Below are 24395 nucleotides of genomic sequence, written 5' to 3' on the forward strand. Positions count from 1 at the left end.
TCAAAGTTAAACTAAAAAAGCAAGAAACATAAGCTGAAATCATTCTTCATGCTCCTCTACAGCAAGTACTTAGTTTGTGCTTGACGTAACTGTCCATAGTCGATCCCTGCCTGAGCAAAAGATAAAAAGACACATGTCATTAAAGTAAGAAAAGTGAATACAAAGCATCACAAGATATTTTTTCTAAAGTCAATTAACATGGAACTTTTTATCAGTATTTAAGAACTGAATAGTGTTCAAAATGTCTTACATGTTCACAAAAGATTAATGTACATCATGGCAGTGAACATTTAGATAACTACAGAATTTTAAAGGCACATTTGAATGTGTTTAAATATGAAACATTGTAGTCTCATTTATTGGTTAACTATTGTACTTCAAACATAAGGGTGTATTTCACAAGAACTCATCCAGCACAAAAGTCAGGTTATGCTTTTACCAGTGTGTGAGATATCGTGTACTATGCTGAGATACTTAATAACAATTTCTGCTATTAAAAAAACTAAGTAGGAAGCGAGTCACGGGTTTCTCTAGGTATGTGTAACAGATTGACTTTTTGTCTATAGGGATAAGAGTCCAACTTTAACATTGGTCAGATTAAAAGAGGGAAAAACTACATTTTATTACAGAATCAAATCATAGTGATTAAAGTATTGCACAGCACGCAACAACAAAAAATGTAACCCAAATATCAGAATAATATCATATTATGGAGTCCCTATCAATTCCCATCCCTAGTAAGGACAATACATACAGTATAGTGTATGTAGAATATATTCTAATAATGACCTTGTGAAAGCAGATTCCTAAAGAAGTAGTGCATCATTGTCTTGTAAATCCTGAAGAGCTGTCAGATAGATCCTGATTTATATACTTCTTATCCAGACTAATTCTTAGGGATTTGGGCATTTTGTCAGGTGAATATAGGCACATACTAAGAAGATACTGGTGCTTAGTTCAGAGAATTTGGTCTTTCCAGAACCAAAAAAATAAATTACATATGTCTGACTGTGTTGGAGGTTGAAAAGAGGGGGGTGGAAAGATAGTTAAGCATCTCTTTCACACACTCCGTGTGTTTATTATCCATAGCCTACTTTCTGAGCTGTCTGGCATGATGTGTCACTCCAAAAAACAAGGCTACTGTTTGCTTGGACCTACACTTTAGCACAGATTATATGAAATGTTTAGAATTTTTAATTAAAAAATATATTGAAGCCTGTTATTTTTCTCCCTTGGCAACAATTTACAAAGCATTACAACGATGCTTCTTTCCTTAGCTGTGCTTTTACTTTAATGTGTAACATTTCTGTGGATTTTAATTACACGGTCCAAACACATTGTTCTGTCAGCTACCACTCTAAATTGACCTGAAAAGATTAAGGGGAGTCTGTGCATAAATATGCCTTGCAAGTGTCCTGTCAGCCTGTTCAGGATGGGATTTTGCTTTACGCCCTTCACTGAAATAGAGAAGACTAGTTTAGAAAACAGTTGGATAAATTCTGCACTTGAATGCATTATACTTTTGCACTTGTTCCTTTGACGTGACTGATAGTAGTTTTTAGGTAGCTTTAAGGATTTAAGTTTGAAAATTTTAATACCTGTAGAAAGTGTTTCATTTTTATTGCAATCCGTTTTTATTTTATATAAGTGATATCATAGCACACACTATAAGCAAGGCACATTGCAAAACAAGGAAGAATGACATTGCAAATAATGTAAAATATTTAGTTAGATTTCATTAACTTTCAGTTTCAAGACAAACAAAAATTAAATTGGGCCAGTTCAGCTTGAAAAAAACGTCAACAGTGTAATATACTGTAATTACAGCACTGGAGCTTAATAATACTTGTTGTTATTTCACCTTATCTCTTGTTCTTCTGGTAAGGATGAGAGTCTTCCATATGAATTCTGTGAAGGGAAAGAGCCAAACAGTGGGTGATGTGAACTGGCAAGTGCCTGACAGTTCGATAACCTTCATGAAATGGTCTGAATTAGTCTGAAGAAGCTGTGTGGAGCCATCCAAGCAAAAAAAAAAAGATTAAAAGAATAGAATTTAAGTTCAGTACATTGCCATTTAGGAGACAAACCTAGGAAACAGAGATTCAGATTAAAACTTGATTTCATGTTTTTGCTCGAATACAGAAATGATTAAAATAACAGCAGGAAATGTCATGAATGCTAAAGTCCTAGGAATTTGCTTTCCTTGTGATTTAACAGTTTCACTTTTTAGGTGGCCAGCATCTCACATTGTCACCTAGAGATTCTGCTGTTAATAACTTCTTCTGTAACTTGATTCTTCTCTCACTATTTCTGTACACCAGTGGGTCAAACCCAATTTTCATCACAACTCCCTGCAGCTGCTTTTGCTGCTGTGGTCTTGAACATGGTCCATTTAGACTCCATATGCTTGACCTCATCTGAGATAAATGAGTAGCTCATTCAAAGGTGAAACTTGAACTAATCCTGAACAGAGGCTTTTGCTAACTGTTCAAAGTTAACAGAATCAATGTGATTAACAATTCTCATGCAGTGGTTGCATATGGCAAAACCTGAGAAGTCCAACAAGTTACTGATAAGGATTCAAAAACAGCTATTGTTTGAATGTTAAATGTGAGAAAAAGTGAGGAAAGGTTATTACAATAAATAATGAATGAATACTGTCTGAATATTTCATTTTCTCTATGTCATTTTAAATTATACTCTTAAAAAGCTAGTATTTACTGCACTAATATTATTTCTGACAAAATATATTAATTTATTTAATATGTTAATTTATTTTGACAAATTAATTGAGGATAACTAACAGTTTTAAATTGTTGTATAGTTTTATTGAATCTAAAGAGAAAATATAAACATGGTGTATACTAGAATTGCTGAATTCTAGTCTAAAAAGCCTTTAATAAGACAGACGTGCTGTCACAAAAGTTCCATAATGTTTCCTTAGTCAGAACTGATAATTTTATTTTTTTATATTTGTCCAATTAATAGGTGTTCAGCAATTTGCCAAAAAACTGATGCTATTAATAAAGTTTCTACAGTGACAAATCTCTTCAAAAACAGATCCTAAATAAAAGATGAATTGCTTCCAATATCTATTTTAGTCGGTGTGTTATAGAAGGCAAATGTTATGCTATTGATACTTCTCACAGCACAAAAATGGTAATACCTGTTTTTTTTTTTGTTTTTTTTTAGTTCCTTCGGGAGAGGTAAGATATATATCTATTTTATTCTGCTTATAAATTATTTTTTAAGGACTGTAATCTCAGTTTATCCTACAGATCTCCAGACTGAATTCTTATCATCTCCAGACTGTCAGACAAATTATTCTAGTAAGGTCTGGCCCTGGGGATCAGTTTGTTTTCTTTCTGTAGATAGCTCTATTTCTATTTGAACACATTTCCATTTTGATCTTTATATAACATAATGAATTTACAGTGGTAACAGTATGACCACAGAATAGTTTTCCACTTTGCCTCAGTCCATTTCAAATGAGCTTTGACCCAAAGAAGATGGTAGCATTTATGGATTATTTTCACAAATGACTTCTTCGTTGCATGATAGAGCTTTAACCTGCATTTGTGGATGGCATGGCAAGCTGTGCTCACAGACTATGATTTCTGGATGTGTTCCTGAGCCCATGCAGTGATTTCCATGACAGAATCATACCTGTTTTTATTGCAGTGCCGCCTGAATGGCCAAAGAACACGGGCATCCAATATTGATTTTCGGTCTTGTCCCTTGCACACAGAGAGTTCTCCAAATTCTTGGAATCTTTTGATGATATCATGTACAGTACTGTAGATGATGAGATATTCAAAGTCTTTGCAATTTTATATTAAGGGACATTATCCTGAAATTTTTCCATAATTTGTGAATGCATTTTTTTGCAGATTGGTGAACCTCTACCATCTATACTTCTGAGAGCCTCTGCCACTCCAAATGCTTTTTTTATACTCAATCCTGTTGCTGAACTGTTGCCAATTAACCTAATTAGTTACAAAATATTCCGCCAGTTGTTTCTTTTAAGTACCACTTACTTTTCTAGACGTTTATTGCCCCCATCTTTTTTGAGACGTGTTGCTGCTGTCAAATTCAAAATGAGCTAATATTTTTCATTAAATAGTAAAATGTCTCACTTTCAACTTTAGATATGTTTTTGATTTTCTGTTGTGAATAAAATATGGGTTTATGAGATTTGAAAATACATTGCATTCTGTTTTATATACTTTTTACACAGCATCCCAACTTTTTTGGAATTGGGTTTATATATATATATATATATATATATATATATATTAAATATATATGTACTGTATATATATATATATATATATATATATATATATGTATATATTCATTTAGTACACTCTTCATACAGTACAACCTACAGATAGGCACTATCCCTGAATCTTCTGGTGCATGTACCAATTCTCCTGTGCAATTTTCTACAATGAAGGAGCACAAAAAGTGACTGTGTGAGGTGGCTGAGCTCTTTAATAAAACCTGTTTGCCTCCCTAAAGCACTCTATCTCCTAAATTTAAACTCAGTACATGCTGCAAAGCACAACCATTAATATGCATTCACAAAGATACCGGAAGTCTACAATGCTAATTAGATTCTGAAATCCATTGTAGATGCCAATGATAACTAGACCACATTGACTGTAGTTCCTGGGTTTAATTATCATGTTATCTTTTTTATTCATGTTTTGAGATACAGGCACTTTGGACTTCTTCTGGCATGCATGATCTTCTTAATGCATAACGATGTGCAAGTAATTCTGAATTGGTCATTCTTAACATTTGTTAAAGGCAAGAAAGCTATGGCTAACTTTTCATAAAATGCAGGGAATTTACAAATGTTCAAAATTAAATATTTCTCTCTCCAGGCTGGATAAATAATAGCTTCCTTTGCTCCTTTAAGCACAGGGCATAATCTTCTAGGCACTCCTACATGACTACTTTTCTGGGTTTATGGTTATGCTTTATAATCTGCTTATCATATTTTTGTGATTTCTGTAAACAGGGTGAACCAATAGATGAAGATATGTATGAAGATTTAGAGGAACGCTGGTATTTATTTCTTTGTCTTCTGCATTTATGTGAAAGTAATTTTGGATTATAGATTTAAAAAGAATAACAGTTATTTCCTTTCTGAATAAACCAGTCAGTTAATTAATGGCAGATATATTGTAGAGTTTAGCAACTATAGCATTTTCCATAATACTTTTTTTACATATCTGCACTCTTAATTAAAGGCTAGGTACATAATATTTATATTTTAAATCATGGCTTGTGGTGAATTATAAAGTCAAGGTGTGGTGGTTAACAAGAAAGAGTCCTGTTGAAATGAGAAGCTAAACTTTCTGCCTGATCAGTCAAGCAATTACCCTCAAGGGAAGTGAACCAGTAAAGCATTGTAGATAGTTAAAATGGAAAGAATTCAGCATGGTCATCTTTCCTTCACATATATATATATATATATATATATATATATATATATATATATATATATATATATATATATATATATATATATATATATATATATATATATATATATATATATATATATATATATAGAAGGGTAAAATAGCCTAATTCTGGGAGTTACAAGAACAGTTGCTCAAAATAAAGCAGAGAAAATACAAAACCCTTTGAAACAAAAGTGTCAGTAAAAAATCACTAGTGCAAGCTTTAAACAACTTGATTTGATAACACCTTTGGGGCTTTTGCAGCCTCGTTTTCCTGAGCCACTTTGGTTTGATGGTACATTAACTTCATTGTGGCAACAAAAAAAGGTAATACAGACCAGATCAATTTAAATTGTGTCAATAAAAACAGATTATACAGTATGGTGGCTAAGCAGCAGGACTGAAATCCACTGTCACTATGAAATTGTTTTGATCTGAGTGGTATTATTAAAAATAGTATCTGTATAATTTGGATTGTCTTGTTCTTATTATACACATCAAATCAAATCCACAGGAAAGTCATCTATAAAATAGAGACTGACTGATTGAAGTTCAGTTATGACAAATTTATGACTTTAAGCATACTGTAAAATAAAATATACTATATTAAAATAATAGAACTGTTCAGTATGTATCATCATATTTTGCACAACTATAAATGTGTCCATCAGACTAATTTTTAGATTAGAAAAACATATGTGTGAATAGGCCATACTGTATATATAGTGTGGAGCATGGCACGAACACAGACAGGCAGACACCGATAGTTCACCCAACACACGTTTATTATACATTCTTATTTACACAGATGACACACACAACGCCAGTACTTCAAAGCATAAAAATTCATTATTCTGATAACTGTAACTTAAATGTGCTGCTATGATATAATTTTTTCCATTTGATGCTTTTGCATCAGTCCCTGAATACCTCAAGAGAGTTCTGTACCCAATGATATTTCAACTCAAAAGCATGAGAGTGCTATATTATGTGCTAAAGCGTGTTCAGCATAACATAATTTGATATGTGTTGAATATTCAAATATGCATTTTATAAGTCTTTCAATGCAGGTGCAATTTAAGTGGTTTAGTTTTTTTACATATATGATTACATTATTTTTAAAAGGGAAAAAGAAAACAAAGAACAAGATAAAAAGCGAGAGAAAGAACAGAAGAAGCGACTTGAGCAGGAGAAAAAAGAACAAAAGGACAGAGAAAAGAAAGAGAATGAAATTAGGAAACGGTTTAAGGTAAGAAAATGTTTGACAAAATTTAAAAAGAGACTTAAAATTTAAACAGAGAGAAAGTAAATTTCCCTTGTTTTTTAACCCCACATGGGATTAATTTATTATAGCTACAATTTTAAAGGGTGGAACAAACTGTGCTATGATTTAAATATGTATATGTGCATGGTTTGATGGCTCATGTATGCAGGAGGTGGAGGAGGCTACCAGAAGGAGTTTGGGGAGTAAAAGAAAAATAAGTAATTTTAATTGCTTGAACCACAGTGTTAGATTCACGTCTATTTTGTTTGTGAACACGACAAGCCTTTAAGGAGCCCTCCTTTATTTATTACTTACACCAAAAATGCCAAGAGAGTTAAGATCAAACATTTTCAGTGAAAATATTATTAGTGACCTCTGGTGGAGAAGGCTGCAGTAGAACTTGCAATATAACATGCTTTATATTGAAGTCTTTTTCAGAGTGAACTGGTTTGTGTTTACTCTACACCAGTGGTTCTTAACCTGAGGTCTGTGGACCGCTTGGGGGTCCATGGATGGGGTTCAGGGGGTTCATGTGGGTCACTATAAAAGTTAACATTTATATTCACTATATAGCCCAGTACTGTTGATTTAGAGTAGCTTAGTAGTAGTAGTAATGGTAGTAGAAAACATAATAGTAGTAGATCTGTTTTAATTTGCCCAAGAAGATTGTATTTCATAATTATTATTAGTAGCCATCACTTTTTGCATAAAAAGGAGTGTTTTTTTTAGATTGTTTACTTTAAAGTTTACAATACTTTGTGTATGTCAATGTGTATAAAATAATCAAATCTCGATTAATACATTATATTCATTGAATGCAAAGCTGTTTTTATGTGACTATTTGTGAGGAAGGTGTCCATAGCTTTCAACAGATTCTTAAAGGGGTCCGTGACCCAGAAAAGGTTAAGAGTCACTGCTGTACACAGTGCAGTGGGAAGGTCAAAGACCTCTGTCATATAAATGGAAAAATATTACTTAATCTTGAATCTTATTTCTTTTATTCAATTCGTAGTATTTTACTATAGCTAATCTATATTTTTGACAGAACTTTTTTTTAACATAGATTTTTTGATATACAACAGTCTTTGTTTATTAACACCAATGGTTATAAGGGTGTGGCCCATTAAAATAATACAGAGAGAAGAATTCAATAAAGACTGCATTGACTGTATAAAGAGTACATAAATGCATATTACCATAGGTCATTTTTTAGAAAGAGTTGGTTCTCTGAGAAAGATGCTAAATATTAATAAATATAAATCTATATAATGACTAATGAAAATCTACGGTGAATAAACATATAGCAACTGAGTAGTCACTAGTGACAAACTAATTTTGAAACACAAGGAAAGTCTTGCATATCTTCTTATTCTTATTTTCCATAAATCTACAGCTTTATATATGAAATTTAGATGGAATTCTAAAGGCTGGATGTACTGATCTTTATTGCTTCTAGAGCAACTACTTAAATTTATTTTTGTAGTAATGCAGAGGAAAAATATACAACTAGGTGTGGTGTTTGCCAGCAACCTCTGGTGGCCTGGTAACACATGCAGCCCAGTTGGGCCCAGCTGAAAAAAGCTTCATGAAGCTGTCATTGAGATAGTCTGGTGAAATGCCATTTGGTTAACAGAAAATAGTGGAACAGATCTAGGTACACTAGACCTTGGCAATGAAAACTGACTCATGGGACTTGTAACATAACTCCTCTGCTGAGGAAGGAGCCATAACTCCTGCATAAGGGTGAACAATAATGGCTAAATATACTGTAGCTTTTCACACAGAGCATTTGCTCAGGAACTAAAGTTCTGAATCAAGAGTGGTCTACTCTTGAGTTGCCCTACAAGAGAGGCCCTTGGAGGTATGGATATACTTATAAGCGCATGCCTAGATTTTATACAATAGGATTTTTTCCCATTGCAACAGCTGTTAGAGTATTTAGCCTTTACAGAGAGATTTTGGATTTAATACTTAAAAAGTTTCCACCTACTGACTCCATAGTCCTACTGAAAAACTTCAAAGCTCATCTGGGAAATGACAGAGGTACCGGGAGAGATGGAAATTGGAAAAAAACAGCCCATCTTATCTGAATCTGAGGTTTGATTTTTTGCTCGATTTCTGAACACTATGTTTGAACACACAAGTGAACCTTAGATCAACTTTATAGCTGATTAATTGGATCTGAGGCCTCATATTCTGGACATTAATGTAAAGAGTATGTTGCAGATCTGCAGACCTCACCCAGGTTGTTTTTAGCATGATAATTGAAACATGAAGAAATATTTTCAATAATGCTGGAATATACGTAGATACACACTCCCTGGAGCAGGCAGTGTCAAAGAGTTAGTTGGGATGGATCCTTCTGAATGACTAAAGTTGCTGTGGTGATTAAGAAGTTTATTAGTGGCAACACTACTGGGGATGGAGGTCCAGCTGGAAATGCTGAGAGCAATAGATATTATTGGGTTGTTAAGGAAGGACAGTTCATTAGAACTGGAGTTCGGCGTGGTTGTCCCCATTTTTTAAAATTGAGGCACAAGGTCTCTGTGGGAAAGGCTGTACTGGCATATGTTAGAAAATACTATCTGACAGCTTGCATTCTAGAGGGACAATGTGGATTACATTTTGACCACTGAACAGTGGACCAACATGTTATCCTTGCACAGATACTTGAGGGGTGAAGAGACTTGTCTATATTTGGTTTTTGGACTTAGGAAAAAAGCTTATGACCATGAACCCTATAGTGTCTACTGGAAGTGGCTAAATTAAGTTTTTGTATAAGGTTGTTGGACTCACTCTCTGTGACAGGGTGTGAGCTTAGCAAGACCTTGCAGTTGAACTGCTTTGCCTGATCAAGTTCAGTTAGTTTGGACATGTAGCTAGGATGCCCCTGGATTAATCTCTCTGGAGGTGTACAAGGCATGGCCCACTAAGAAAAGACAGAGAGCAGACCAAGGACATCCAGGAGGGATTTTATCTCAGTGCTGTTCTGGGACCACCTGGGTATTTCCCAGGGTGAGCTGGAGGAGTTTGTTGAGGATAGACAGGCCAAGTTAGCATAGCATCTTGCTACTATGACCCTCACCAAGAAAACTGGAACTAAAATGATCATTTTGAATTCACATTGATTTATATTTTACTGATTTTGAATATTGCCAGGATGTTGTTAAATTTGACACAGTTATTCTCATTCTTTGTTATGTTACTCTCATCTGCAAATGTCTGTTATTTAATTACTACAGTTTTATCACAAACTATAGCGATAAATACTTTTTAATGATTTTTTGTGTTATCTGGCTTTTTGTGTTTGTGAGTCTACTCTCATTTTTTAACGTTTTTATATTTCCTCAATGTACTTGTTTGTCCTCATTTGTTTTTAATGTCTTCTTCTGTTTGCCTTCATTGCTTTTTCTGTACTTGTCTGCGTGCTGTCATTAACCTCTCTTTGTGAGAAATCCTGATGCTTAACAAAATTACCAAAGTGTTAAATGATTGTAAAATATACCTAGAATGTCTGTCATGTAATGCAGCTTAACATAATCTGTTTATGATAATGTAATACCTAAGGAAATGGATTAGAAAGGGACAAAGGTGTAAAATTAAAAAAGTTAACATACTGTGCTTTAAATTAAAATTAGCCGTCTCTGTACCTTTGTTATAATGTACTATATATGTATAGCACATTGGTGTTTATTATAAATGCTGATATATGACATACATAATTATTCATTTAAGTTTACTTTCCAAGAAAACTATAAATCTTCCTCAACCTTTCCAGTATGAACAATTTTTTTTCATAGCAGCCTCTACTTCTCTTGTATTTTTTTAAACTGTACTAAATTTTAAAAAATTGCTTAAATTTGCTGAAATGATAAGTATTAAATAGTAAGTACAAAGTGATCTTTAGCTGTTCAGTGTTCTTATAGCTGGTGGGCCCTATTGAAGTTATTCATGAAGCAAAGGGTAAAGTGGACTGCAAAGGAGGAAAGAATGAACTGTCGCTGAAGCAGGGGGAGCGCGTGGAGATCATTCGTGTGACAGACAACCCAGAAGGAAAGTGGCTGGGGAGGACAGCAGATGGCTCATGTAAGAATTTATTAACTAAATAATATTTAAGCAGTACTTGTTTGATTTTGAAAACTGCAAGCCATAAGTCCAGAATGTGTAACAGGGATAACAGGTCAAAAGTACAATAAGGACTAATTTCCATAATAGAAACTAGAGTGCTTACTATAAGGAGCTGAGCTTGAGGATGTGCCCCACATATTCATTGAATGACTGAAACCATTAGTATGGGTTACCAATTACAAGGACAAATGCAATATTGAGAACTTGCGGATTGAGGAAGAAAATGCTAACTGAGCCCCATTAAATAAAGCTGGAGCCTAGAGTGTTGGTGCATCAAAGGACCAGGATAAACTGGTGGCTATGAGAGTTTACAGGTAAACCTTGACTGTAAAAATTACTCCATAAAATGCATAATGGATTCTTCTTGTGAAAAAAGCAGCTGAGAGCGTAGGTAAGAAAGACAAAAGCGTGTGCCGCCTAAAGAGGATGGATAAGAAAGGGCCAATTAATAAATCCAAAATAGAATATAAAGTCATTTATATGCTTTCTCTTGTGGGTTTGAGTCCATGCCTTTTGTGTATTTGTGTATCTGAATTCTTGTGACCTGACATAATATTGCATTCATGTCTTACTTGCAAGTGGAAAAATGAATACATACATCTTATTGTGAATTTAACTGCAAGACAAAAACTATGACCAAAAGAAAAATATTTTCTCAATGATACACTATATTCTTTCTGTTATCTTTACTACTATATGCTGTGTTCAAGCTAATTTAAACTTTAGTGTTATATTTCAACATACCTAAATACTATTTAATCCATGGAAGGCTTTCTGTAAAACATACATTCTACTTTAGACATAGCACTAATGAAGAACTTTTCATTATGAGCTTATAGCATTCACTAAAGACTGTATAATTCTATAATTCACTTTATTCTGAAATCTATCGAGAATATTAGTTTATGTGTGTAATATCCCAATTGTAATATCTGACTCTTTATATAATTATACACTGGACCATGTTTCTTTAATAAATAATAAATTACTTTGTTGTTGTTAAACTTACTGTATATATCTAAATGTAGATTTTTGAAATTGAATACATAAAAAATGCCTTATAAGTATTTTTTCAGATTCACAATCAGATAATAATCAACTAAGTTAAATAAAGTCTTCTTTTGAATTTTACTTAGATGGTTACATCAAAACGGAATTAGTGGAAGTTGATTATGGAGCTTTAAAAAGCCAGCAGAAGAAACCCGTGCTTCCTTCTTCTCGAATTCAAGCTGAGAATGATCCAGACGTCTATGATGATGTTGGAGCCCAAGATGATGTTGACAGGTAAAACACCAAAGAATGAAAACATAAAAAGCACTGTATTTTATAATTAATGTTAAAAGACTTTGTGCTATAAAAAAAGGTTGTGACAGGTATCTCAAAAAACTCTTGCACGTGGCAGAGTTTATACAGTGCATCCGGAAATTATTCACAGCGCATCACTTTTTCCACATTTTGTTATGTTACAGCCTTATTCCAAAATTGATCAAATTCATTTTTTTTTTCCTCAGAATTCTACACACAACACCCCATAATGGCAACGTGAAAAAAAATTACTTGAGGTTTTTGCAAATTTATTACAAATAAAAAAACTGAGAAATCACATTGTGATGTGAATACTTTCCGGATGCACTACTGTACATATGTAAATGTTCTCTGTGATGGATTGGCACACTGTCCAGGAATAATTTCTTCCTTTTAATCAGTGTTGCTCCTTGTAGTCCTTAACTGAATAAGTTTTTTAGCAAATGGGTGGATATACAGTATAGATGTTCTATAGCACTTTAAGGGTAATATTTTACATTTACAGTTTTTAATAGTTTAAAAAGTTAAACAGACACTATTCATATCATCAGTTCTTCAAGAATATTATATTAAAATGTATAGCTTGGTTGGATAAATGGGTATTTAAGTCAGTTACAATTGAAGAGGATGATCCAAGGGGTCTGTACAGTAAAAATATAACTGTACTTGATTTTGTTTTAATATCTAATATTAGCACACTTAGATTATTAAGGGATTTGTGAATTATTATTAACTAGCTGATTATCCAGTGGCTTTGCTCACTGAGTGCAAGGGAAAAAAATAAAATGTAGTATATAAATTATTAAACAGTAAAACATTAACATGTAAGAAGTAAAGACACATTGAGCAGTACTGGAGTGCTTTCAGGTAAAGTACATTTTAAAGGCGCTGTAACACAACAGGTAAGTAGCACTAACAGCAGCTTACATGTATTTGGATCATCTCTTAGTAGCAGATCCTTAGTGAAAGGCGCTGTATGCCCGCTGTGGTATAGAAATTACATTTTCTATGCGATCCTGCAAATTTCTGCCCGACAACCTTGTTCTACGTGCCTGTGATTTAAGAGAAAAATTATTCTGAGAAATGTGGACACTGCCGTTCAGTGCTTAACGGGCAGAAGGTCCAAACAATTCCCAAGTCCAAAACTTAACATGAAGAGGTCGGTACATCTTCTTAGATGTAAACCCTCCATCTTCTTAATAGAATTCATCACAAAAGCAACCTTGAATGTTGCAGGGTTTTAGTTATCGGAACTCACCTTAAGGGACAGTAAGTTGTCGTGCAGCGCAATTTACAAAGAGAGTTTTGCTTCGATGGCACCGAACACACTTATTTGTAAAGATTTCCACTCTCCCAGGAGCCGACGGAGCACTCGAAGTGTCACAAACAGTGCGAGAAGTGAGGATACCGCCCAAAACTGCGAAGCTCTCGACCCGGTGGAACAGCCCGACATTCCGTGCCTCTAAGTGTCCACTTTGTTCTCACGACCCCTCACCGCTGAAGGCAGTGTCACCTTCACATTGTTTACAGCTCGGCGCAGTTAAAAAGTAGAAAGACGCAAAGCCGTTTTCCTCATCTCTTCTACTATGATGTACTGCCAATTAAAAAAAGTTATAATGTGGCAGTTTTCGCGACGGTCACATGGACGAATAAATAAAACTTGTCTGTCAGAACTAGCGCTGGAGTCCAGAGAGGGGGGCTGGGAGAGGGCGACGCGGGCCACACTTCTATGGGATAGATCGGCGTGTCTGTGTTTACTTCTTTTCAATATCAGTAAAATAACTCTCACACAAATAATAACAATTCTTAAAGACGATATAAAAATGGCGTCTACAAATGAAGTGATTCGTTCATGTATTGTAATAAGTTCTGTGGTCATACGTAATTTCCGTTTCGCGTGGTCATACATAATTTCCGTTTCAAACGCGAAAAGAATTTTATATATAGATAATCACTTAAAACCTTCTCCTTGACCAATAGTTTGTGATTTATAGAATAAGGAAAAAATCTCCTGCATGGTATTGAGTATTACAAAGGCAAGACTAATTGTTTTAAAGTGACTTGTATTTATGGTGGTACTGATTTCTTAAGATCATTACAAAAATAAAATAAACTGTCTATATAACCTTTAAATGTATTTGATATGAAACATAAGTTAAACAAATACACTTCTTTTGTAACAACTTTTTTTTTATCTTCAACAGCAGTCAAAGAGGCAGTGGAGGTGAGTTCATGTTTCATAAATATTAGTCAAAAATTTGAACAATCATCTTGTTTTTTTTATTATTTGAAAGGTGTCGTGCTTGACGCCATTAAGGACCAACTCCAGCAAAAGGCAACTGAGAAACTACTCTATTTCACACCCTTCAGTGCCCCAGAAATCTCACTATTACTGTTTCTAGGAAATGTAGAGCTATACTTTAGAAATGTGCAGGCACTGTTCATTATCTTGTTTTGATGTACTTGCAGGTGACCATGTTTACAGAATAATTTTGTTAGTCCTCAACTTTTTTAAAAGTATATTTTTCTCTTATATTTTAAAATTTCTGAGACATCTCACAAACCATGCCCCAGAATCTTAGCTACATTAATGCGCCATCTTGCACTAGTAGTGTATTCATTCATTCAGGAGATCCTCAGCTTCTAAGGAGAAATATCTCTCCAACTCTCTAGTCTGTAACTGTGTGGGGCAATTTCATTTTTGTATTTTAAGTATTTAATGTATGCCTCTATTGATATGCTAAAATGCATGTTCCTGTCCACATGGACTTTCTGTACTTTGTAAGTTTTTCATTATATTTATTTCAGATACATATTGTGTAACCAGTTACCTCTGTAATGCTTCAGTTATTAATAGGGATTAGAAAGTACAACTTTCATTCTCCTCCAGCTTGCTGCTTCCTGACTCTTTTAGCTGAATAATTTTATTTCTGTTTTGTTTAGTCATCTTACCACCACTACCAAATGAAGATGATATTTATCATGACGTGGATAATCCAGAGTTAAGCGTAAGGTATGTATTCCATTGTGACCAACGTCTTACACAAGTGGAGCTCAGCATGTATTTATGAAAAAAATCAAGTGTATAAAATGTAAACAGATGATACTTGGAAAAATAAAAAAAAAAGGTTTAGCCACCATCCTAAGCTATAACAAAGTATTTTCAAAATGGTGAGCTGTAGCACATCCCGAAGACATAGAATCTTAGAGATTAATAAGCAGCTTTACAACAGACATATGAAATGTTCAAGTACATTTTTATGTGTTTGCCAAAACCCTTCTTAGTGGGCCTCAGAATAAAGTACTACTTTGTTAACTCTACTTTTGAAGTCACCTACAAAAAGGCATCATAAGTAGATGGAATATTGAACAATTGACAATGATTTCATTTACAGTATATAAGGACATTTTTGTTCATTTGATGGGATGAAATAAAGTTGTGAAAAGTCAAATATAATATAAACATGATATTGTAAGTTAATACCCAAATAGGACAAAGCATAATATGACAACATGCACCATAAAGGAAAAACACAGTTTTCTAAAGAAGGGCTTGTTCTTCTTTTAGATGATAACAAAGTTTTGTTATTTACTAAGGCACACAAAAGCCTTTTCAAAATTGAGAAATAAAAGAAAAGTGGGACAAGAAAGTGAAAAAAATAAGCCTACACATTGCAGCTTAATTTTGCTTTCTTTATACAGTACACATAGACACCACCTGAGCAGAATACTGGCAATATGTACATTATTTGCATATATGTGTAATTGATATGATCTGTAATTTTTCCACAATCTTTAAAAGGAGTAAATAAATTTAATTATGTATTAACAATTCCTGCTTATCTTTAGACAATATATGGTTTATTTGTTATTGAATATATAGGCAGTGATATGTCTTACACAATGCAAATAAAGTATTTTAGTTAGAAACTAGCAAACAAAATAAAATAATTATGAAAAAATGATAGCGCCATCAGTTCGCCTAGCATCCACAACAGCCTGCTGTACACCCACTGCCCTAGGATCAAGAAATATCACATTTCCAACCTTCAGCCCCCCTTGCAGTTGTCAGATTTTTTTACCAGAGGTGTGCTTACTCCAATAGCATTGCTGTGCAGCACTGCATGCAGTTGTAACGGCACAGAAAGGTAATCATGGATATCATCTGATGATTTGTGAAGACAGTGGCTGTATATTTTCCATATAGCCATACCTTGCATTCCACAGTGCTGCAGGTTTGCTAATGTGCTGTGTCCCTTTGTTCTTCAAGCATCACCTGGCAGTTAGTCCCAAGTGTCAACAAGTGTGCAGAAAGGGGATATCTGCTATCACTGAGTAGTCATCCACCACAAAACTAATTGTTTCTTTTCTTTTGAGACACTGCTGAATTGGTCCACAGATGAAAACATTGTGGGTAGTCCCACATCATTTTGACACAATTTTTACAATATGTAAAAAATCTTCAGTGCTTGCAGATCGCCTGTACTGTACATTCAATGAAGAGAACCTTTATGGCAGGTATGACTATACTTTAAGACACTGGGACTATGCACCGATATTAGCTACACTCCATGATTTAACTTAAATAGTATACAAGGGTTGGTTTCTTGAAGTGGTGGTCAGAGACATAGACACAAAATTCAGTGGATGTTCTTCTGAGTAGGTTTTCTCCATTGCAGCTGTACTGTATTTCCACATACTGTATGTACAAACTTCCAATTCTTGTCCTTCCCTTTTCTTCTCTCCTGCCTCTCCCAATAACCAAGCACTATATAGAAATGCCTCTGTTAAAATATACTTAGCTTCCACTTTAGGACTCAGATTATTCAAAACTTTTAACAACATAGAAATTTTGTTAATTTATCACCTTTTAAGAATCTCTTAGTTGTGAGAAGTCAAGCAAAATGATACCTTTTATTGGCTAACTAAAGAGTTTACAATATGTAAGCTTTTGAGGCAACTCAGGTCCCTTCTTCAAGCAAGATGTTTTAGTAGTGAGATGTCAAACAAAATGACACCTTTTATTGGCTAATTAAAAAGATTACAATATGCAAGCTTTCGAGGGAACTCAGGCCCCTTCTTCAAGCAAGATCTCACTACATTCGTAATGGCTAATACAGTACAACACCCTAGTACTACAGACATACAAGAATCTCTTAGAAATTAATGAATAGGTTGAGGGACACATAAATTATAAATGATTTAACATTTTGTTTTAGTTATGAGGAATTTAGGGAAACCCAAATAATTTAATGGTCAATCTTATCATTACAGTACTTTCAGGAAACTCTCCCCAAGCTGTTTTGTTATAAAGGGTGGTGTTTATATTCTTGCTTAAAATTATTTGAGTAATGTTTAAGAACACCAATACTCATAAATAAAAGATTCTTGCAAAGTTATCTAATAACAGATGTTATTGGCATTCTCAAATGCTACTTTCACAAACATTACAAAATTCACAAATAATGTAAAAAAAAAAAAAAGAACATTTGTAGTAAAAGGCAGTTCCAACACAGTTATACCAACATCATGCACATTTTAAAAGCCAGGATCTTTTGTTATGTTTGTTAAAATTAAAAGTAGTGCTGTGGAACAGTGCAGCCTGATAATCGAGTAGGTGAACTGGAAAGCACTATACCTTTAAGGTTTGTGGGATATTTTTCATTGTTAACAGAGGTATGTAAAACAAGGATACCTGGTTTGTATATACGTACCTGCTTAGCATTCTGCTTATGAAATATTCATCAGCTTTAGCAAACCTCACATCGAGTTGCTCATGTACTCCCCTTGTCATATGCCTGTATTCGTCTTTGCTCCAAGCCTTAGACTAGCTGTGTGTTGTACCCTGTTTGCCTTAGTTACTGAAATAGGGTGCATCAACAAATGTGCTGTAGGACAAATGTGCTCATATAGTTAAGGGTCTCTGTACTGTGCAGTTCATAGCACCTTAAATAAAATTTACAAATCATAAAATATTATATAAGGTGAAATATTATACACAAAGAAGAGGGAAAAAAAATGTGAATTAAAGAGTAAGTATACTGTTCAATTATAGAGCCACATTATGTGCAATGCCTGGCAAAAAATCTAAATGTGTCATTTATCGAGAAGGATAGAAGGGTATTGCTGCAGCCAGGAGCCAAATGTTGAGTGGGAGGAGCAATGTCAAGTGGGTGGGACTACAGTGTTGAGTAGGAGGAGTTTATGGCCTGTTAACATCATGACATTAGTCATTACGTAAAATGAATTGGAAATCTCTTGTCATTGCACATGCTGCAAAATCCCAGCCCAGGATTCACCTGTGCAAAGAGTATGCTAAAAAGTAGAATGACACACCAGGTGTTTTGGCCTCCTGGCAGGTCAGGCCAACAGTGCGAATCATTCAAATAATTTAAACGTTGTTTCCCTTTAATGGGAAGGATCACCTGCATTTCAACTGTATTGTATCTTCAAGCCAAAAACAAAAGCACTAGTTTATCACATATCAGGACTACTCGATATTGTAATAACATGACGTACTGGAGACATAAACAATACTTATAATGGGTAGGAGAGGCAAGCCAAACAGTAGACAATAAGAATAGTAAGGCAAATATCAATGCATTCTTTTTAGGTAAGATCGGTGATGGCTTGACATGAAGATTAAAAATCCCAAGAATGAAATGAAGAATAGAAAGTAAGAAGGTAAAATGAAGAGAAAGTAAAGGCATGAAATGAACACTAAAAGTTGAGATCATGGAATGAGGAGTATTTGGCCACCTGAAAGTGAAGAATTCACATTAAAAATCCAGAATGTGAATTGAAAACTGAAAAGTGATGGACCAGGAAGCAAACCCAGTTCTCTTGAAGAGCAGGTGGCTACGATCGATGTGTGTCAGGAAGCTGCTGTTAGGGGTTTGAAGGCATGAATATAAGAATAAAATATGACTGTGTGAACTTGACACTGGAGTATACACTTGAAATTTTTACGTCATTAAAACTTGACTACAGCATGCAATGGTGATTGAAAAATCTCTCAGCATGAAGTGAAGTTTAAAAAATTACAGCTTGAAATCAACATGCCCTTAGGCTGTTCTTGGTCTAGGTCTGTGTTTTGGGGACACAGCTTGACTCTTCTTGCAGTGTATCCTTTCAGTTCTGCTTAAATTGTATAATTCCCCAATTAAAACTTCAGAGTATTCATGACAAAAGTTTATTTTGACAACTTCATGAGTGAGTATGTCCACTCCTACTTGATATATGGCTCCTGGCTGCAGGGATACATACTTGCATCTATCTAGATGTCAGCATTAGCTGTTGCAGGTGGCACTTAAGCTGGAATAAGATGAAAATAAAATAAAGTATATAAGTACCTTGGACAAGCTACATCTAGACGCAAGCTTTTGTCGTTATGCACACTTCTCTTCAACATATTTGTCATGGTGAACTTTTGTCGACGCTCATTTGTCCCACGCACTTTTGTTGTGCTACCTGAAAGAGGTATAATATTATTTAGTCAGTTTTATATATATATGTATATATATATATATTTTTATTAATGTTGTGCTTTTTTATCATAACTATATGATAAAGTTTAGGCTCACAGGAAGATCCAAAATCCAACTCCTGGTCCTGGGGACTGCTGAAGATGCTAAAGAGCAAAGATGAAAAAAAGAAAAGCTTACCTGACATTAATCTGGAAAATGTAGAAGGCAGTTTGTAAGAAGTCAAGACCCAAATTAACAATGCTATGAATAAACTAATGACAAATCTTAATTAACTTACTAATTGCAAATTCAACTAACCTTAAAATTATTTTTTAACTGTATATTTTATATACGGTGTCTAAATACGCGCATTTTATTAAGTTTTTAATACTTAGATATTTACAGAATAACTTAAAAAATAACTTTTTAATAAATATATAGTACACTGCAGGAGACCCATGTAAGATGTGGTACAGTAGGTGCTCAGAGCACAGGAGTGGAACATGCTTAAGCCCACGTTCTATAGTATACATAGCATATTAAAAACAACAAATTTTGAATAAAGACTCTAGAGAAGTGCTTGGAACTACCTAGGATACAGCAACATAAAACGAGCATTCATTAGTCAGTATTTTTTGTTTTTGTTATTTTTGCAAATATCATAACACTTTTTATCAGTGTTTCTCTCATTTGCTACCATAAGAGTGGAAATGCTTTCCTCTAAGACTAAGTTACGTAGATCTAACAACAAAAGAAATGCTTGTTTAGCCTAAAAAAGCTACTTCCATTTTGTCTATTACAGGAGCTTTGCACAGTGTTTCAGATCCTACGGAAGAAGTTTAAATTTAGCCACAGCTAAACATATTAGATCTTTTTTCCAGCTTACTAATGGGGTTACTACATAAACTTACCAATTTAATTTTAAAGAATATTCTGACATTCTGGATTTGCTACTTTTGGAAAATCCAGTAAAACCATTTAATAAAGAATAAATAATCAAATCAGAATAAAAAGGTAAGTCATCTTGAAGCATACGTTACAACAGAACCATCAGTGCATTGAAAGCTATTCAGCGCTCAGTACATAAGAGAGGTATGATGAGAATGCTCATAGAAGTGATTCAGCTCATAACTGAAGTTCCATCCACTACATATCAAGTCAGCAATAAGTTCACCTAAAATATATTGCCCATTAAAACCTTTAAATTACGCTGCTTACCTATAATCCTCTGAAAACCAAGTAACAGAAGAATACAGCCTTTTTCAGCTACACAGCTCACTCTGGTAAAGGACATCTCCGTAGTATTATATTTACCATTATAATATTGTATTTTCTTACAATTGTCTGAATGAGTTGACTAACTCATTTAGATACATTTTTTATTGTTGTGTGTGTTAATTACACAGATGTTAGTGTTATGAATTATTTTGTATATTCTGGGTAAAAATCATCATCAAAATATATAATTTGCTTTATCATGACTATGTGGTTATAGTCACATGGGTCAGTTGGGATTCTCAAATGAGAATACACATCTGGGGACAACCTGTTAAAAAATGAATTGTGGCAAAATCCTACACCCAGAGGGCTTCTTTCTAAGACATGTAGTCATAAGGCAGATGTTGTGCAGCCTCATCTGTGCATCTACTGATGTTGTTAGGCAGATCAGGTAATTCAGGTGTTTTGAGTACTGAAATCTGCATCTCCTGTGTCTCTTCAATATCACCTGTCTTAATAGCAGTCCTTTTAACAGTGTGACAGTGTTCAATTCAAATGCATATTTAGTAGGTCATATTTTCATGAGTATAGCTGCCAGTTCTTTGAAGTTTACATCAACACCTACTCTATCATTGTAACAATGAAATGCAGAGAACACACACTGCGACATGTCATTCATGTTTACCATTTCTCCATTGATTCCTTTGAATGCTATTGTATAATCTGATGCTACAAAATGTTTTTTTTCCCTTATACCTCATAATATCTGAAAATTGGGGACAATCAAAATGGGTGCACAAGTTCCACTTGAGATAAAGTAATGAATAGTAAAAATAGCTGAATAGAGTTGTTTTCAGAATACTAAAAGAATAACAGTGCTTTCTTTACTTGCTCAGGGCATGCTAGTCAGACACACCCGAAGAAGTGAGCGCAGCACAGTAACAACTAGCCATTTGGTATACATGGCAGAAACAATAAAAACAACAACCAAATTATTCAAATTAAAAATCCAGCAAATTAACTTTTTATCGTATTTTGTTTTGGCTTGTCATTTCCTGGCAGTTATTTTACAAGTGAACAAATATTTACATAACATGTAAAACTGGTGCTATGAAATATTCAAGAGTTGGTATAAAATATCCTAGAGTAATTTTACCATCTTGCAAAAAATAATATATTCATTTTGTCCACAACATGATATCAGGACTCTTAAGCCATTTCTAATTAAGTGCAAGGCAGGGACAATCCCTGTACTGGACCCCAGCTCATCGTATGGCACATTTACATGCACTCACCAACACTGGACCAATCAAAGCAGCCAATTAAACTAACCTGCACAATAAAAAGAGACTGAGGTTAGAAATACTAAGGAAAATCAGATATACAGAGGGAAACACACTCTACACAGAGAGTGGGCTATGATTTAAAATGATATCATTATATCATAATTAAGTTAAGTAAATTAATGGACATTTACTTTTTTTGCATATTTTTCTTTATATTATTGTTAGCTTTAATCAATTCATTTTTAATACATAATGACCATAGTATTTACTCATTTCCTACTCTAAAAATCTTTTTTAAGATTCAATAAATCAATTAATCATAATTGTTTCTTCAAAATTTTACTTATTTCCCTGGAATTTTCCAATGCATGCAGATCCTAAATTAAGTATATGCAGCATGTTGTTCATGTTGTTTATGAAATCTCTCAGTAGTACTATATCTCAGCTTCGTATTTTTAAGTTGGCTACTTCTCTTTTAACATTTTATCCATTACCATCCATTTATACCTAATTATGCAACAATATTAAGTATGTAGAAGCTTCTTCTGAAATTACTGATGCTTAAAAAATACAAGTCTGCTTTGAGAAAAATAAGTATATTTGCCACAAATGCACAGAGTTAACTGAACCCTTTGGCAAATTAAAGTCATAATTTTATCACTTACTGCACTTATTTTACTTTTAGCATAAAATGTGCAGCCTGGATGGTAATAATTTCTTCCATTGTATTGATAAAACAAATGACATTGTTTGACATCATGATTACCCATAGTGCAGAATGAACTGAATTGGAAGAATTTAGCAGTTGGTTTAACTGTATTCTACTGGTTGTATGCTGTGATCCAGTACTCTAAGAGACAGTCTTCAGGCATTGAGTTGGGCACCCTTGTTTTTGTTCAATCATCCATGTATTATATCTTGAATTGCAGATATTTTCAATCCTGTATTGATTTTTTTTAAATTTTTTGAAACATTTATATGCCAAAGTAATCAGTCCATGTTGCAAATGTATCTTTATAATCAATCTGAATGATGTCATCATTTTAAGTGAATCTTGAGGTTTGTACGCTCAACTGTGATTCCTTCATTCATCTGTCACTTTTACCTTAATAATATTGCTATCACTTTATTTATAAACAACGACTCTTATCCCTTTCTGACAAAAAATGTTAAGCCTGCTATTCATTCACACTTTTTTATATTTCAGAATACCCCCACCACCTCAGTTTGCAAAAGGTAAAAAACCAAATCTTTCATCTATCTTTGCTTATTTCTTTAGTTCCTTGCCAACGTGGAATTTGTGACTGACTCATATACAGGGTCAAGCTGAAGAAAGTTTACTAATATAAACAGGCAACAACTACAGCATCCAGATGTGCAAAGTTGAAAGACACTCATAAGAAAAGACTTATGGCAGTACTTTAGAATAGTGTTTTCACTTTGACATTATAAGGTTTTCTTTGCTCATCAATCACCAAAATTTCAATATTATATGTTGAGATTTTATATTATATTTTAATACAGTAAAATGTACGTGGTCTTAGGTGGTGCATATATTTTACTTCCACTATAACAGAGCCATGTGAATTCAAACCATTGCTTATTTGTGAAGAACAAGGCAATAGTCTGGGCAAATACTGCTAAACATGATCTATAATACTTATATTTCCCCATGTTGCATTCCTTGTATCAATCAGAGGTATACTACTGTACACACTGCCAAATGTTTGTTTTTATACTACTAGAGGCAAGTGACTTAATGAAACTGACCTTCAGAGCAGTTTGCTTAGTAGACTGGTGCTTTATATTCAGTTACATCCTTTCACGGAACATAAGACTGGGCAGACTTTAATTATTATTTTTCAATTTATTATAGTGGTTTAGAAAGCTTACTTGTTTTGCCCATGAAATACTTAATACATGAGTGTGGTTTTAAACATATAGAGTTGATTGCAATTTGAGAATTATACATAGTAATGAGACAAACTGTAAAATGTGTAAAATCTGCTCACTATATACATATTTGTTTAGACAGGAATTAAAAAATAATTAAAAGTGAAATGGTTTTATCAGGAAGTATATTTAGTCTAAAAATAGTTATTGCAATTTAAAATGAAGGAATTTGTCAATCTGCATCTGCAGAAAAAAAAAATTATGAAATATTTATTTCTATGCTGAAAAAGTAAAAAGTGTTTTAGAAACAAAATATTTTGCTTATTTTGTAACACCCAGTATGACAAAAGTTTAATTACAT

At 33.8% G+C, this 24395-nt stretch overlaps 1 protein-coding gene across 1 annotated transcript in view; it reads left to right on the forward strand.

Annotated features, from left to right (window-relative positions):
- The window catches only part of LOC120528704 (FYN-binding protein 1-like), a 101893-nt gene that overhangs the window by 67394 nt on the left and 10104 nt on the right, over nt 1–24395 (forward strand). Inside the window, exons 5-14 of the mRNA XM_039752860.1 lie at nt 3193–3206; nt 5027–5108; nt 6394–6452; nt 6619–6723; nt 10665–10824; nt 12003–12150; nt 14376–14395; nt 15115–15184; nt 19744–19869; nt 23349–23377. Of these exons, the coding sequence (XP_039608794.1) occupies nt 3193–3206; nt 5027–5108; nt 6394–6452; nt 6619–6723; nt 10665–10824; nt 12003–12150; nt 14376–14395; nt 15115–15184; nt 19744–19869; nt 23349–23377 (813 nt within the window). The remainder of the gene's footprint in view (nt 1–3192; nt 3207–5026; nt 5109–6393; nt 6453–6618; nt 6724–10664; nt 10825–12002; nt 12151–14375; nt 14396–15114; nt 15185–19743; nt 19870–23348; nt 23378–24395) is intronic.

Source organism: Polypterus senegalus, chromosome 4 (assembly GCF_016835505.1).
Source record: "Polypterus senegalus isolate Bchr_013 chromosome 4, ASM1683550v1, whole genome shotgun sequence".
Taxonomy (NCBI): domain Eukaryota; kingdom Metazoa; phylum Chordata; class Cladistia; order Polypteriformes; family Polypteridae; genus Polypterus; species Polypterus senegalus.